The sequence below is a fragment of the Harpia harpyja genome, chromosome 11, assembly GCF_026419915.1.
Source record: "Harpia harpyja isolate bHarHar1 chromosome 11, bHarHar1 primary haplotype, whole genome shotgun sequence".
Classification (NCBI taxonomy): Eukaryota; Metazoa; Chordata; class Aves; order Accipitriformes; family Accipitridae; genus Harpia; species Harpia harpyja.
In genome coordinates this window covers 579,445-591,533 of record NC_068950.1, presented here as the reverse complement: position 1 = coordinate 591,533, position 12,089 = coordinate 579,445, and the positions used below count along the sequence as shown (strand labels likewise).

The window sequence follows — 12,089 nt, the reverse complement described above, 5'->3', positions numbered from 1 at the left end:
TCAGCATTGCGGAGCTGACCCCGAGGAGGATTTGGGCCATTTGAAATCCCACAGAGCCCATGTTTGTGGTTTCTTAACAAGGTCTTTGTGGCCAAACCCTTTGCCAGAATTGGTCTTGTTCAAGCAACATTTAATATCACCAAATAACTTATAGAGGTTTAAAGTGCCATAAAAAAGACAAACTCACTTAATCACATGCTCAGAGGGTGTCTTCCAGCTTTCCTCATGCTGTCAAGCGCAGATGGCATTAGGACAGCCACAGCCATCATTGAAGGACCCATCGGTGCCCAGGTCAAGCCCAGCCACACGTGCAGCTCTGTGCCCAACAGCTGAGAGCCAGAGCAAATCCTTTCCTACGGGGCTGGGCTTTACTCACCCTACCTAAGGGTAAGGACCAGATCAGGCTTTTCTCTCCTCTCTGGTGATCTATTTAGTCCACACCCCAAAGCTCGTTAATGAAAGACTGCTGCCTTAAAAATCAGGTGGCACAATTAGCTGACAGCATTCACTTAATCCTGTCACGAGCACATGGGCACCTCCTGGTTCTCCAGGCGGCTGCAAGAGAGAACAGTGAACAGTGGGGATAGGCAAATGGCTGCCCCCAATGTGCCGTGACGGGCAATAGAAAGCAAAACTCCCAGAAATAACGGATCATCCAGTGACACCAGGATCATCGCTGCCAGCCGGCGTGCCCGCACACCTGCATCCTCCCCCAGCCCCAGACCTTGGGCTGGGATTACAGACGGGCTCAGAGGCTTTGCCAAGTGAGCACGGTAAAAAAGAACAGAATTCAGGAGCGCTGTGTGTGCTGAAGGTGTGCGTGGAGCGGTCCTGCCCTGAAGAGTGAGGAGGGAGAGCAGCCCTCCCGCCGCTAATAAACCCTGCGTTCCCCACGGCCACGCACCGCTGGTCGGGGAAAGCAACTTGCCTCTTTAGGCACAGGATATCTGTGGGTCCCATTTATTTGTGTCCTACAGTGGTTTTAAGCTAAATTTCGAGCTAATTGCACTTCATACAAATGAGTAGCATCCTGGGCAATATGCTAAAGTAGACCTCATTGAGGGTTTAACTGCCACTTACGAGAGAGAAAATCAGCCAGAGAACTGTTTCATTTCGTAAAAACAAGGACGTGGTATTATCAGAAATTCTGAGTAACTGTCCCACGGCGTGTCTTAGCAGCTCAAACTGTAAACCTCATTTCCAATAATTAGGAAATTACCCATAGCAGGCTGCTGCTAGGAGCAACGTCTGCGGCAAAAAAGGCTTTTCAAAGATTGCAGTTGGAGGACTTTGAGTACACTTTTACTTTGAAAAAAGGCCACGAGGAAAACAGTATCCCAGCCTCCATTTCTGTTGCGTGTTAACGATGTCCAATTAAAACTTAGTTTACCAGCTAGAAGATGCCTTAACCTCCTATGGAAACAACTGCATGAGTGATCTAAGAATTGAATGTTTATGACTGAAGTCAGGATGAAAATACTTGTAAAACTTTCTTTTTTAATTAAATGCATTTGTGTATGTATTTGGTGGAAAAGGATTTCTAGGAACATCTTTTTCTGTGAGAAGTGAGACCGAATGCTCTTGGCTGGCCGGCGGGACGCCCTTCAGCCCTCGGGGCCGGCAGAGCTGCCGGCTGGGCCAGCGTGCTCCTGTGCCTGGGCAGCCTGGGTGGCCGGAGAGCCCCCCGCGCCGGGGGGAGACGGGGGCTGTCGTGTTCCTGCTCCAGCCCTTGCTCTTCACGCATCCCTGCGCTTCGTTGCAGGGCTCAAGGGGAAGGGAGAAATGCTGGGGATCGTCTGAGGGTTACGCACGTGATTTTCATCTTTGCATCACGAGAAAAAATGATTAATTAGGGTGGAGACCAAGATACAACACAAAGTAATTTGCTCAAGGCCGTGGACGAGATGAAGGGCAGAGACGCCAGGCCCGTCTCCTCCCTCCCAGCCCACTCCCCGGGCAGGGAGCCGTGCTGCGGTGGCTGCGTGGCCCAGTGGTTCGGTGGAGAAGGGCCACGGCTGTTGCCCAACTCCCACCCCGATGGGGAACCAGGGCTCTTCCAGCTGCGCTGCGGGAGCTGCTCAGCGATGGAGTGAGCCCCGTGTGGGGTCTGCACCCCAGTACCCGTCAGCGGAGCGGGGCCAGCTACTCTGTGCTGGGCAAGAGAAGGGAATGCCCGGAGCCTTCCGCAAAACCAGTTTCTTTTCCTCTTTTTGCACGGAGGGTTTTGAAGCCTCCTCCACCCAGAGAGGAACCAGCAGAAGGGAACTCGCTGTGCCTGGTGGTGATGCCGGGACCTCTGCTGTGGGCAGAGCTCAGGGGCACCGCCATGGGCAGGGCGGAGGGGTGACGGCTCCCCCTGCCCCCCAGAGCCAGCCTGTGACCCCCAGCACCAGCCTGTGCTCCCCGGAACCCAGCCTGTGCCTCCCCAAAACCCAGCTTGTGACCCGCAGAGCCAGCCTGTGCCCCCCAGAGCCAGCCTATGACCCCCCCCAGCCCAGCCTGTGCTCCCTAGCGCCAGCCTGTGCTCCCCAGAACTCAGCCTACGACCCCCCAGCACCAGCCTGTGCCCCCCAAAACCCAGCCTGTGACCCGCAGAGCCAGCCTGTGCCCCCCCCAGCCCAGCCTGTGCTCCCCAGCACTCAGCCTACGACCCCCCCCAGCCCAGCCTGTGCCCCCCAGGGCTAGCCTGTGCCCGCCCAGCACCAGCCTGTGCCCCCCCCAGCCCAGCCTTCCCTGGCCGGGCGCCATCAGACCCGGCGCTGCCCGGCCCCACGCTCGCCCGTGGGCGCTGGGGGCTCGCGCTGCCTGCGCGCTCGCCGGGAGCCACCTAGCGACAGCGGGGGGGCGGGCAGCGGGGGGGGGGGGGGGGGGCCTCGCTGCCGGCGGGCAGGACCCCGGCGTTCCCCCCCACAGCCGCGGGGAGCCCCCCCAGGAGCCGCGTCCCCCCGCGGCTGCGCCCCGCGGAAGGCCCCGGCCCCGGCTGCCCGACCGCGGGGCTCCTGCAAAGGCAGGCGAGCAGGCAGACAAACACCACGGGGCAGGCAGAACGCGGGAGAGCGAGGAGTCTTTAATAAGTTAGCAAAATAAACAGCATTTATATCGATATATGTCTGTTATATTACTGCATCTCAGCCGATCACGAGTTAAGCAGAAACGTTGATTTCCCAGTTCGACGCCGATATTGATCCGAAGGCACGCATCAGTCTAGGTACCCTCCTACGCGAGGCCTGACGGTGGGGTACTTAAAAACCTAAAACCACTGAGAAATAAAACAGCTTTTTTGCAAGCCAGAGACACAGCTTCCAATGAGAAAGAAGTTAAATTACCGTATGATTTCATCTGGCTGTCTCCTTGCAGAACTGATTAAAAGAAAGTCATCCAATTTTTCCCCTCTTAAGAAAAAAAAAATATTACCTCACCTCAAAGGGAAGGGGGAACAAATGAGCAGATCTAATGCATTGGAAGGATCATCTGTTATATTAAAAACGGATGTGATTTGCAGTGTACAAGTCTCTGATTCTTGTGATAACCAGGAGCTGAACTGATCAGATATTTCGATCGTGCGTCAGTTGATCCCAAGCAGGGCAAGTATGCGGCAAAGTCTGGTGGCCCCGGCCCCGAGGGCTCCCTCAGTCGTCGTCCCTGACGTACTGCCCTGCCTCCCAGCGCTGGGCCATGGCACTCTTGTGACGAATCACTCTGGTGCTTTCCACAACCTAAAGAAACCAGAAGGCACAGTATCTTTTTCTAAAGAAGAAATTTTTATAAACAATCCTTTTTGCATGACTTGCCCTCCCAGCCAGAAGCCCCCCCCGCCTTTGGGTTGAATACGCCGGACAGCGGCCACGACACCTCCTGCCCAACGCGGCGCCCGCCCGAGCGGTGCCCGTGGCCCTGCGGGAGCCGAGACCCCCGACCATCCCGTCAGCCTCCAGGAGTGGGGAGCGAGGGGAGCCCAGCGGGGAGTGAGGAGTCCGGGCAGCGCACGCAGAGCCCTTTAGTGTGTAAAGGACTTTACCTCTGTGTTGATCTTGTCAACGGGTTCAATGCCTGCGTACTGAAAAGGGGAAAAAACGTTCAGATAACAGCAACCTAGCAGGGAAATGTCCAGAGGTAGCAGGGAAATATCCAGAGGCAGCTGGATACGGCCCACGGGGGGGGGGGGGGTCAGGCGCTGGGCATGGAGAGGTGAGGTGAGACAGCACGTGCAGTTGTGCCCTCCCCAGAGCAGGGGGACAGTTCAGGCCAGGACCCCCCCCCCCCCCCCCGAGGAAGCTCCTGCTCCTCTCCAGTCCCACCCAGCGCTGGCACCCCTGAGCAGCGGGGCACTGCCCTGGGGGCTCGGCACAGCCCCTCGCCAGTCCCACCACCACTGGGTCTCCCATCAAGCCGAGCAGCTGGCCCTCCAGCTCCGGGTGGGAGCCAGGCACGGCCGCCTCCGGCCCCAGAGCCACCAGCCTTCTCCTGGGCTCCAGCCCCCCGACCGCGTGCTGCCCGGCACAGGCAGGGTGGGCGCATTCACCTTTCCATCCTCCTTCACCCTCCTCCTCCGCTCCTCGAAGGGGCTGGAACGAGCCGAGTCGGGGGTGAGGGTCTCCGTGCTGCCCTGGGAGGGACCGGCCACTCTCAGCGGGGTGAAGGACGACACCAGCCCCAGGACCCCCGCCTGGTGCGAGGCAGGAGTGGAGGTGGGAGACCCGGACACTGAGTAGGTGCCGCTGACACCTGAGGCAGCTTCAAGAGAAAGAGCCGTCGGGAGGGTGAGGGACACCAGGACTGCTCCCAGGGGCTGGGGTACTCGCAGGAGAGGAAGGCTCCTGCCCCAGACCGGCCTCCTTGGCAGGTCCAGCAGGTTCAGTCATGGCCGGGACCCTGTGTCTGGGTGCCAGCCGGGGATTGTCAGGAGCAAGGGAGGAGAAATGCATGAGCTGGGCACTTCTGGGCCCTTCCAGCACTGTTTTCTGCGGTAGCATGACACAAAGTCATCAAAACCTGAGCAGCTCTGGAATCAAAAGCCGTGCCGCTCTCGCGGAGCCTATCCCTTATCGTCATCGGCAGTTGCCCTACATCTGCTCCCCCCGGCAGGCTGGGCTGGTCCAGCTGGCTCCAGGGACTTCACATCAAGCACTTCTGCTTGCTGACCACAGAATCCCTGTCCAAGGAGAATTATTTCTCCCGGGACAACTTGCTACCAACACACAGGAGTCCTTATGGGCATCTCAGCAAATCATTGCAGGGAGGAACTTGGACGCCTCACCTGCAGCCAGACTCTCCCAGGCGGGGACTTGATGCTTTCCACCCATAACTCTGTCCCCCTCAGTCCCTGCTGTGGCCACTCTTGCTCTCATGGAGAGCCCAGGTCACCTCTGCCTGCCGGCTGCGAGAGGCATCTCACGGAGAGCGTGGACACCGGCCGTAAAGGCTTCCCGTGCCTGGGAGAGGCACCTGCCTGTCTGCACGGGAAGGTCCCTTGGGAAGAGCACTCCACGGTGCCCCTCCTGCCCCCTCTGATGGCTCCTGCTGAAACTCAGAGCCACAAGGAACGGGAAGGCAGGAGCGATGCCCGTGGTAGCCCTGCCCCTGGGACTGACCCCTGTCCCGTCCCAGCCCACCATTCCTCTCCTCCCCTTACCGGAGCTGTGCCGTGAGCGGGAGCCCTCCTGGGGAACGCCGTCGCCGCTGACCAGGGAGTAGCCGTCTATCAGCTGCCGCTGCCGCCGCTGCTCCTGCAGCTCCTCTTCCCTCTGCAAGTCGCTCCGAATCTCCTTCTCGATCAGCGCTGACGTCTGGGGCTTCCAGGTCCTCAGCTTGTACTGCTCCTCCCGGCCATCATCCCTCCTTAGCGGGTTCTGCGTCCCCATGTCGTCCACAAAGGAGACCTTGGGCTTCCAGAAGGAGAAGGAGAAGTACTCTCTGGGCAGGACAGCCGTGCCGGCGGGGCTCAGGGTGGAGCCGGGAAGCCTTCCTCCCCAGGAATCCTCGCTCCCCCATTTGCTGGCGCTGGCGGAAACGTGCTGGGACACCAAGGGCTGGTCCTGGCTCTTCTCGCTGGCAGCAAAGCGCGGCTGGGACGCCTGGAAGTGCGTGATGCTCGCTGCGTAGCTGGGAAGTCTTCTCCCACCCTTGGTGGCTTCTGCGGGGCAGGGGCCATGGCTCGTGGGCTGCTCCGCCGCAAACTCATTAATCGAGGTCCTCCACTCATCTGCCTTCTTCGTGGGGGTGGGCTTCTGCGGGGGGGCTTCCTCCTGCTCGAACACCCTCCTGCGCTCATCCAGCTCCTGCTGCGTCCCCCTGTCATACATCCCCAGCAGCCTCCCTTGCTTCTTCAGATCTTCCTCGCGCTTGGTTTCCTGCTCGATTTCCCTCTGGACGTAAAGGGAAGCGCGGCCTTTGTCCTTCCCTTTCCTGCCTGGGCCGGGAGAGGCATGCATGGAGAGGAGAGGCTTGGTCTGGATCTCCACCAGCTCGCTGCTGGAGGTCAGCCGCTGGATCCCCCTCTCCTTCCAGAGGTTCTCCTCCCTCTCCATCGCCATGCGGATCTCCCGCTCGATGGGCGTCTCGTTGCTGATCTTTGTCTCCTTGTCCAGGCCATTGCTGCTGGCCCTCAGATCCACAGGGCCATTGAAGGTCTCGTTGGATGCGCTTCCGTCGCTGGCATAGCCTGCATTGGCTTCATTATACATCTCACCCAAGCCGGAGTCCAGGTCCTCTCTGGAAGATTCTTTAGTCAAGCTGGACATTTTCCCGGTGGGATATGACCCTTCAGTATCAGCCCTTCTGGGAGCATGAACCTCCTCCTTCACAGGTGTCTTGTAGGACACATTATAAACCTGATAAACAGTCTTGTCCATCCTGCTCTGGCTGGACGCACTGGCATTACCGTAACCTCTTGCAGCCTTCATGGCCATCTCAGGACTGTGCCACTCTTGTGCAGAGACTTTTGTCATTGACTCTGGCTTTGGAGACATGGCCTGTTGCCCTGGGCTGAAAAAAGAGCCTGGGTTGGTCTGCTCCAGCAACAGGAACTGCTGCCGAGCAGCGGAAAAGTTGATCTGCTCCGTGTCGATATTTTCAGGGTCAACAGGCGTCGCTGCCCTCCTCGAGGAAGGCTTGTCAAAGCAAATGGCAAAGCTGGTGGTGAAGTTGCCCGTGTGCCTGCCTTCACCCTGGCTGCCTGTGCCAGTGTTTATGGAGCTCAGCTCATCCATGGAACTCCACCTCTCGGCCACGGTGGAGCTCTTCCTCACCACCTGGCCCCGGATGACCTCCCTCCTCTCATCCTCAAGCTCCCTGGCTTTCTCGGGTGAGACGTTCGGTGGAGGGACCCTGTACTGTTCCTGCTCATCCTCATCGTAAAGCTTCGAGGGTTTCCTCTCGCCTTTGTAAGCCCTGAGGTCGTACAGGCTTCCCGACCTCACCACCTCCAGCTTGGACTCCCTGTCCGGGGATGGGGTCCAGACATCCTTTCCACCTTCCAGGAAATACAAGGATGACTTTGACTTCGTTTTCCAGCCATAGCCGTTTTCCACCCTCTGGCTGCTGTGTTGAACGGAACCAAACACGTCGTCATCGCTGTTGGCCCTCTGCTCCGCAAACGAGCCGGCTTGGTGAGCATCGTTATGGTCATGCTTGTGCGAGGTCTGCGGGAGCTGGAAGACCAGGTGCCTGGTGACTCTGTCCATCTCTTGGGAAGAGTCAGCATTCAACCCTCTGCCAACCTCACCCTGGACTGGGGACGCTGCTCAGTTTCGAGGTCGCCCTCGGGCTCCCGGCTCACCTGAGGACGAGGGGCAGGACCTGGCTGGCCCTGCAAGCAGGAGGGGAGAGCAGCCGTTAAGAGCAGCAGAAGGAACAGAGGCTGGGAGCGTGCAGCTCCCTCTCCCAGCCTGGTACTGCTGTCCTTGCTTGGGCAGTGTCCAAGAGATACCTGCACCCAGGGGACAGACACCCCTAACACAAACCAGCCACGTCCCAGCAGTCATTCGCTCCATTTACCCAGAAACGCCAGGTCTTGGACAGAAGCAGCCAGAGCACAAAGCACCATTCCTGACGGGAACTGCCCCGAAGCTGATGTCCCCCTCCCGCCTCTGTCCCCCAGGCTGGCCGCATCCCGAGATGAGCCGCACCACAGCCGCGAGCGAGCAAAGCCAAACCTGCCGCAGGCAGCCAGCGTCGCCCGCACCACCAAGAGGGCAGCGGTGCTGCGAGACCGTGGCTGCGCCAGCCTCCGCCACTGCCCCGGGCAGCTCTTGCCCGCTCCAGCACGGCTGCCCTGGTGCCTTACCACGCACACCAGGCGGGGAGGGACCACCAGCCACTGGCAGCACCGGGAGCATCAGCTTGCGACAGGGAGAGGTGTCGGCAGTGCCAGGTCCACCTCTGCCTGGACTTTCCCCTTGCGCATTTACAGGAAGGAGGCTCCAAACAGCCGAGCTATTGAAACAACGGGGATCATAAAAATGGTTTCATGGCTCATAAAAAGGAGGGGACTTTAACCCCCATATCACGCAAAGCGAGAGTAAACTGCCCTGACCTTTGTGTCGATCCTCCTGTGCTAACGGGGCCGGAGCTGGACGGGATAGCGGGTGCCGGGGAAGGGAGGAGCGGCGCAGGTGGGTCCCTGCGGGACAGCACCTCTCACCACATTGCAAGCGCCATCCCCATCCCGGTCCCTGTGCCAGCAAGACACACATAACCCTGGGGCGAGCCGGGTGTGCCCGCTGGCAAGCAGCGCATCCTCTCCCTGTTTGCCCAGGCATAGCCGCAACCCTGCTGTCACTGCTCCTGGCTGGGATCGCGTGAGCCCGGGCAGGTCAGGGGTGCATCGGTGCCGGGCACCGCTCCCCAGCCACTCGCAGCCTCCCGGGAGCACGTGGCGAAGCCGAGAGCAAGGCTGCGTTGATGACGGGCAGCCCAGAGCCCGGGTGCTGCGGTACTGGTGAGCACAGCTCAGGGTCAGGCTCCCCTGGATGGAGACAGGCAACCACGGGTCCCCGCACCCGGAGCAGCCCGGCTCATCCCCAGGGCGGATGCACTGTGCCCTGGATGTGCCTCCTTCCCTGCGGCAGCACTAGTGACATTGCTCCCTCTGCTCACCTCCAGCTTGCCCGGGCTGCACCCTTCCTCCCACGGGGACAAACAGGGCTGGCCCTGCGGCTGAGGAGCCATTTAAGCCTTTCCTGGGGCAGGAGCACCTGGGTCTCGTCAGGGGCAGCTGGGGCAAACTGGGCCAGGCCCACAGTGATGCCCATCACCATGGTGCTGCTGCCCAGCCCCGTGCCCAGCCCGGGTGGTTCAGCCTTGCCGCCTGCAGCAGGAACCAGGGCTGGGAGCTGCTGCAACCACCGGTCCCGATGCGCCGTGCCCAGCTGAATTTCCACAACCTCTTCGTGTTCCTACCTGGAATTCACTATTGCTCTTTTATGGCCCCCAATGACCTGGATAGTGAAAACTATCTGCCCACATCTCTTTATCATGTTTGGAGGGGTCAGAGGTCCCTGCTGGGAGGGGACTCCTCTCCGGGGAGCGCTGGTGGCCAGCACAGGAGGGGAGCGAGGAGGGGGAAACCAGCACGGCTGTTAATCAGGGCTCCTGGCTGGCCCCATGCCGAGCGGCACAGCCCCTCCCAAAGCAGCACCCACAACCATCCCACTCGGCCCCCAGCTGCCCGGCGCTGCAAGAGCATGGGGGTGTGGGGGTCCCGGGCTCGTCCCCCCTGTGCCAGCCTGCCCTCAGCCCAGCCAAGCACCACGGGGAGCTGCTGGGCAGAGCAGGTGGCATTGCAGCACCCGCCAGCCTGGCCTGGGCCACCCCCCGCCATAAAGAGACATCTAGGGAGTTTTCCAGGGTCCCCCCACCCTGGGGGTCCTGCAATGGGCTGCAGACCTGCAGCGCACCCACCCCCCCCGTGCAAACAGCCGCGTGCGCTCCCAGACCTGCCGACGGGCGAGACGTGCACGAGCGTGCCACCGGCGGCCCCTCCGCCTGCCCACCACAGATAGAGCCAGCGTGCACACGCACGCCCTCGCTGTGGCCAGACCCTGCGTGGGGAACGGACCCTCCGAGTCCGGGGGGGGGGACGGCCGCCCCGAGTGCCCCAGCGCTGCCCTCGCCCCTGCCCCGACCACACTGCACTTACTGTCCGGGGGAGCCGTCGGGGCGGGGGTCCCCACGCCCCGGGGAAGCCGCACGGGGCACCCAGCTGAGCCGCGTCTGCCAGGGAGTGTGTGGGGTGGGCGGCCGTGGGGCGTGGGGGCCACGGGGCTGGCAGGGCTGCAGCGCCCTGATAAGCTCAGCCCGAGCCCGTGGGGATTTCCAGGAACCGTGCTGGGCTCAGTTCTGGCTGCGGTTCAATGACCCGTTTCCCAACGCCGCCCCCCCCGCGCCACCGTCACCCCGGCTGCAGCTGACTCCCACGCCTGGAGGGCTGCCCTTGGCCCCCAGCCTGCGGCACGCACCGACGTGCCAACGTGCTAACACACCAGTGTGCACCAGCATGCACCAGTGTGGGCTCGGCCAGCCCTGGGAAGAGCTCGAGCTGCTGCCCGGGGACAGGCAACGCTGGGGCAGGGAGGCAGCCCGGGGGTGCACAGCCAGTCTGCCATCCTTGCAGGCCCCCCCCGAGTCCACGCTGGGCAGGGCAGGGTCCCCAGCCCCGGGGGACGCAGTGGTTTCTGCTGGGGAGCGTGCGGAGGAGCCCGTGGGCCTGAGCGAACGCGGCGGCGGCAGCCGCACCGGCAGCAGCCGTGCTGGGAGCCTGCACTCTCCTGTTTACACCGCGGGGCCTCCCCCAGCCCGTCCGCCTGATAACCCCGTGTTTGTGCAGGCACGGCTGGGACGGGTGCCCTCGCTGCCTTGGCAGCCCTGTCTTTGCCAGCCTCACCACCCCGGCAGCCGTGGGCACCTGCCTGGTGCTGCCCTCCCTGGCCCCCCCGGTCCCTGCCGGCCCCTCGCAGCAGGGACAAGCCCCCGCGCCTCATCCGGAAACCTTGGGCACCCTGTACCTGCCAGGCCAAGGGCAGGACCATGGCACGGTGGCTGTGATGCTCATGACCACAGCTGCTGGACCCCGGCAGAGCGGGCAGCATCGCCGGCACCCAGCACTCAGAGCCACCCTCCCTCCTGGCACAGGGTGTCGCAGCCGAGCGGGCGATGCTGTGCCGGGATGCTCAGCCCTTCGCTGCGCCTGTGGCTGGGGCAGGAGGTCCCTGTCCTCGTCTCCTCTGCCCCGCCACGACAGCTCTGCATCCCACCGGAGCCTACTCGTGCCTGAAAACCCCTCCCAGTCTCGCCACTGCTTGCGATGGCCCGAGCACGGTGATGGTGTCAGACCCCGGCTCACCCCAGCTGCCTCTGCCCGGCTGCGGGGTGCCCGGAGGGTCCCACTTACCCCCTGCCCGGCCCCTTGGTGCCCCTGGCCCTGCTCTCTGGGCTGCCAGCTCTGGCACTGGCTGGCCCAGGGACGGCAGCTTCGGTGCGGCTGCCAGGCGGCTCTGCGTTTCCAGGCAGGAGAGTGGAGCCTGTTTTACCACGGGGTTGAGACAAAGTCCACAGGCGATGGCCGGGGAGCTGGGGAGCACACCACACCCGCGGCAGGGTGTGTGCTCGGCTCCCTGGGCTGGCACTGGGCACAGCCGGGGCCCCACTGTCCCAGGAACGAGACCTGGCATCCCAGCCCTGGGCAGAAGCAGGACCCGCGCCAGCCCGTGGGTTGGCAGAGACCCACAGCCACGTGGTGATGGGACCTGGGGGGCCCTGACCCCAGCGCTGCCCCTTGGGACAAGCAGGAAATCAGGCTGCCACGTCCCCTTCACCTGGGCACGCCAGCCAGCATCACACCTGCATCCCTTTCTTCCCAGCATCCCGGTTCCCACCCATCTCTTCCTCCCTACTCTTCTGGCGTGGCCACGTGTCCATCACCCCAGCGCCGGGGCTGGCAATGTGGCAGTGCCGGGATGGCATTCCTACCACGCTGCCCTTACCTGTGCCCTGGGCTCCAGGGTGGCACAGAGGACCTGCCACGGCAGAGTGCACCTGAACATCTCCCTTGCCTGGTGTCACTGTGCTGCCGGGGGGGCAGAATGGGGTGC

At 62.0% G+C, this 12,089-nt stretch overlaps 1 protein-coding gene across 2 annotated transcripts; it reads right to left on the bottom strand.

The window, feature by feature from the left end:
- Positions 1-3,048: 3,048 nt before the first annotated feature.
- On the bottom strand, positions 3,049-10,245 carry MISP (mitotic spindle positioning). Of its 2 annotated transcripts, XM_052801414.1 has the most exons (6): positions 8,534-8,600; positions 8,285-8,433; positions 5,633-7,807; positions 4,523-4,734; positions 4,019-4,057; positions 3,049-3,716 (listed from the first exon to the last, which is right to left on the bottom strand). In XM_052801414.1, the coding sequence occupies exons 3-6, from the start codon at positions 7,680-7,682 to the stop codon at positions 3,630-3,632; spliced, it is 2,388 nt and encodes a 795-aa protein (XP_052657374.1). In that variant the 5' UTR covers positions 7,683-7,807; positions 8,285-8,433; positions 8,534-8,600; the 3' UTR covers positions 3,049-3,629. The 2 variants fall into 2 exon arrangements, with proteins under 2 accessions (XP_052657374.1, XP_052657373.1); XM_052801413.1 differs by lacking the exons at positions 8,285-8,433; positions 8,534-8,600 and adding an exon at positions 10,139-10,245.
- Between the last annotated feature and the right edge of the window lie 1,844 nt (positions 10,246-12,089).

Bases quoted from the DNA above. Each gene is read 5' to 3' on its own strand.
- MISP (XM_052801413.1), bottom strand. From the start codon at position 7,682: ATGGACAGAGTCACCAGGCACCTGGTCTTCCAGCTCCCGCAGACCTCG. The intron at 4,735-5,632 runs GTAAGGGGAGGA...TTTCTCTTGAAG, and splicing joins CCGCTCACGGCACAGCTCCG to CTGCCTCAGGTGTCAGCGGC. The intron at 4,058-4,522 runs GTGAATGCGCCC...TCCCCTTTTCAG, and splicing joins GGGTGAAGGAGGATGGAAAG to TACGCAGGCATTGAACCCGT.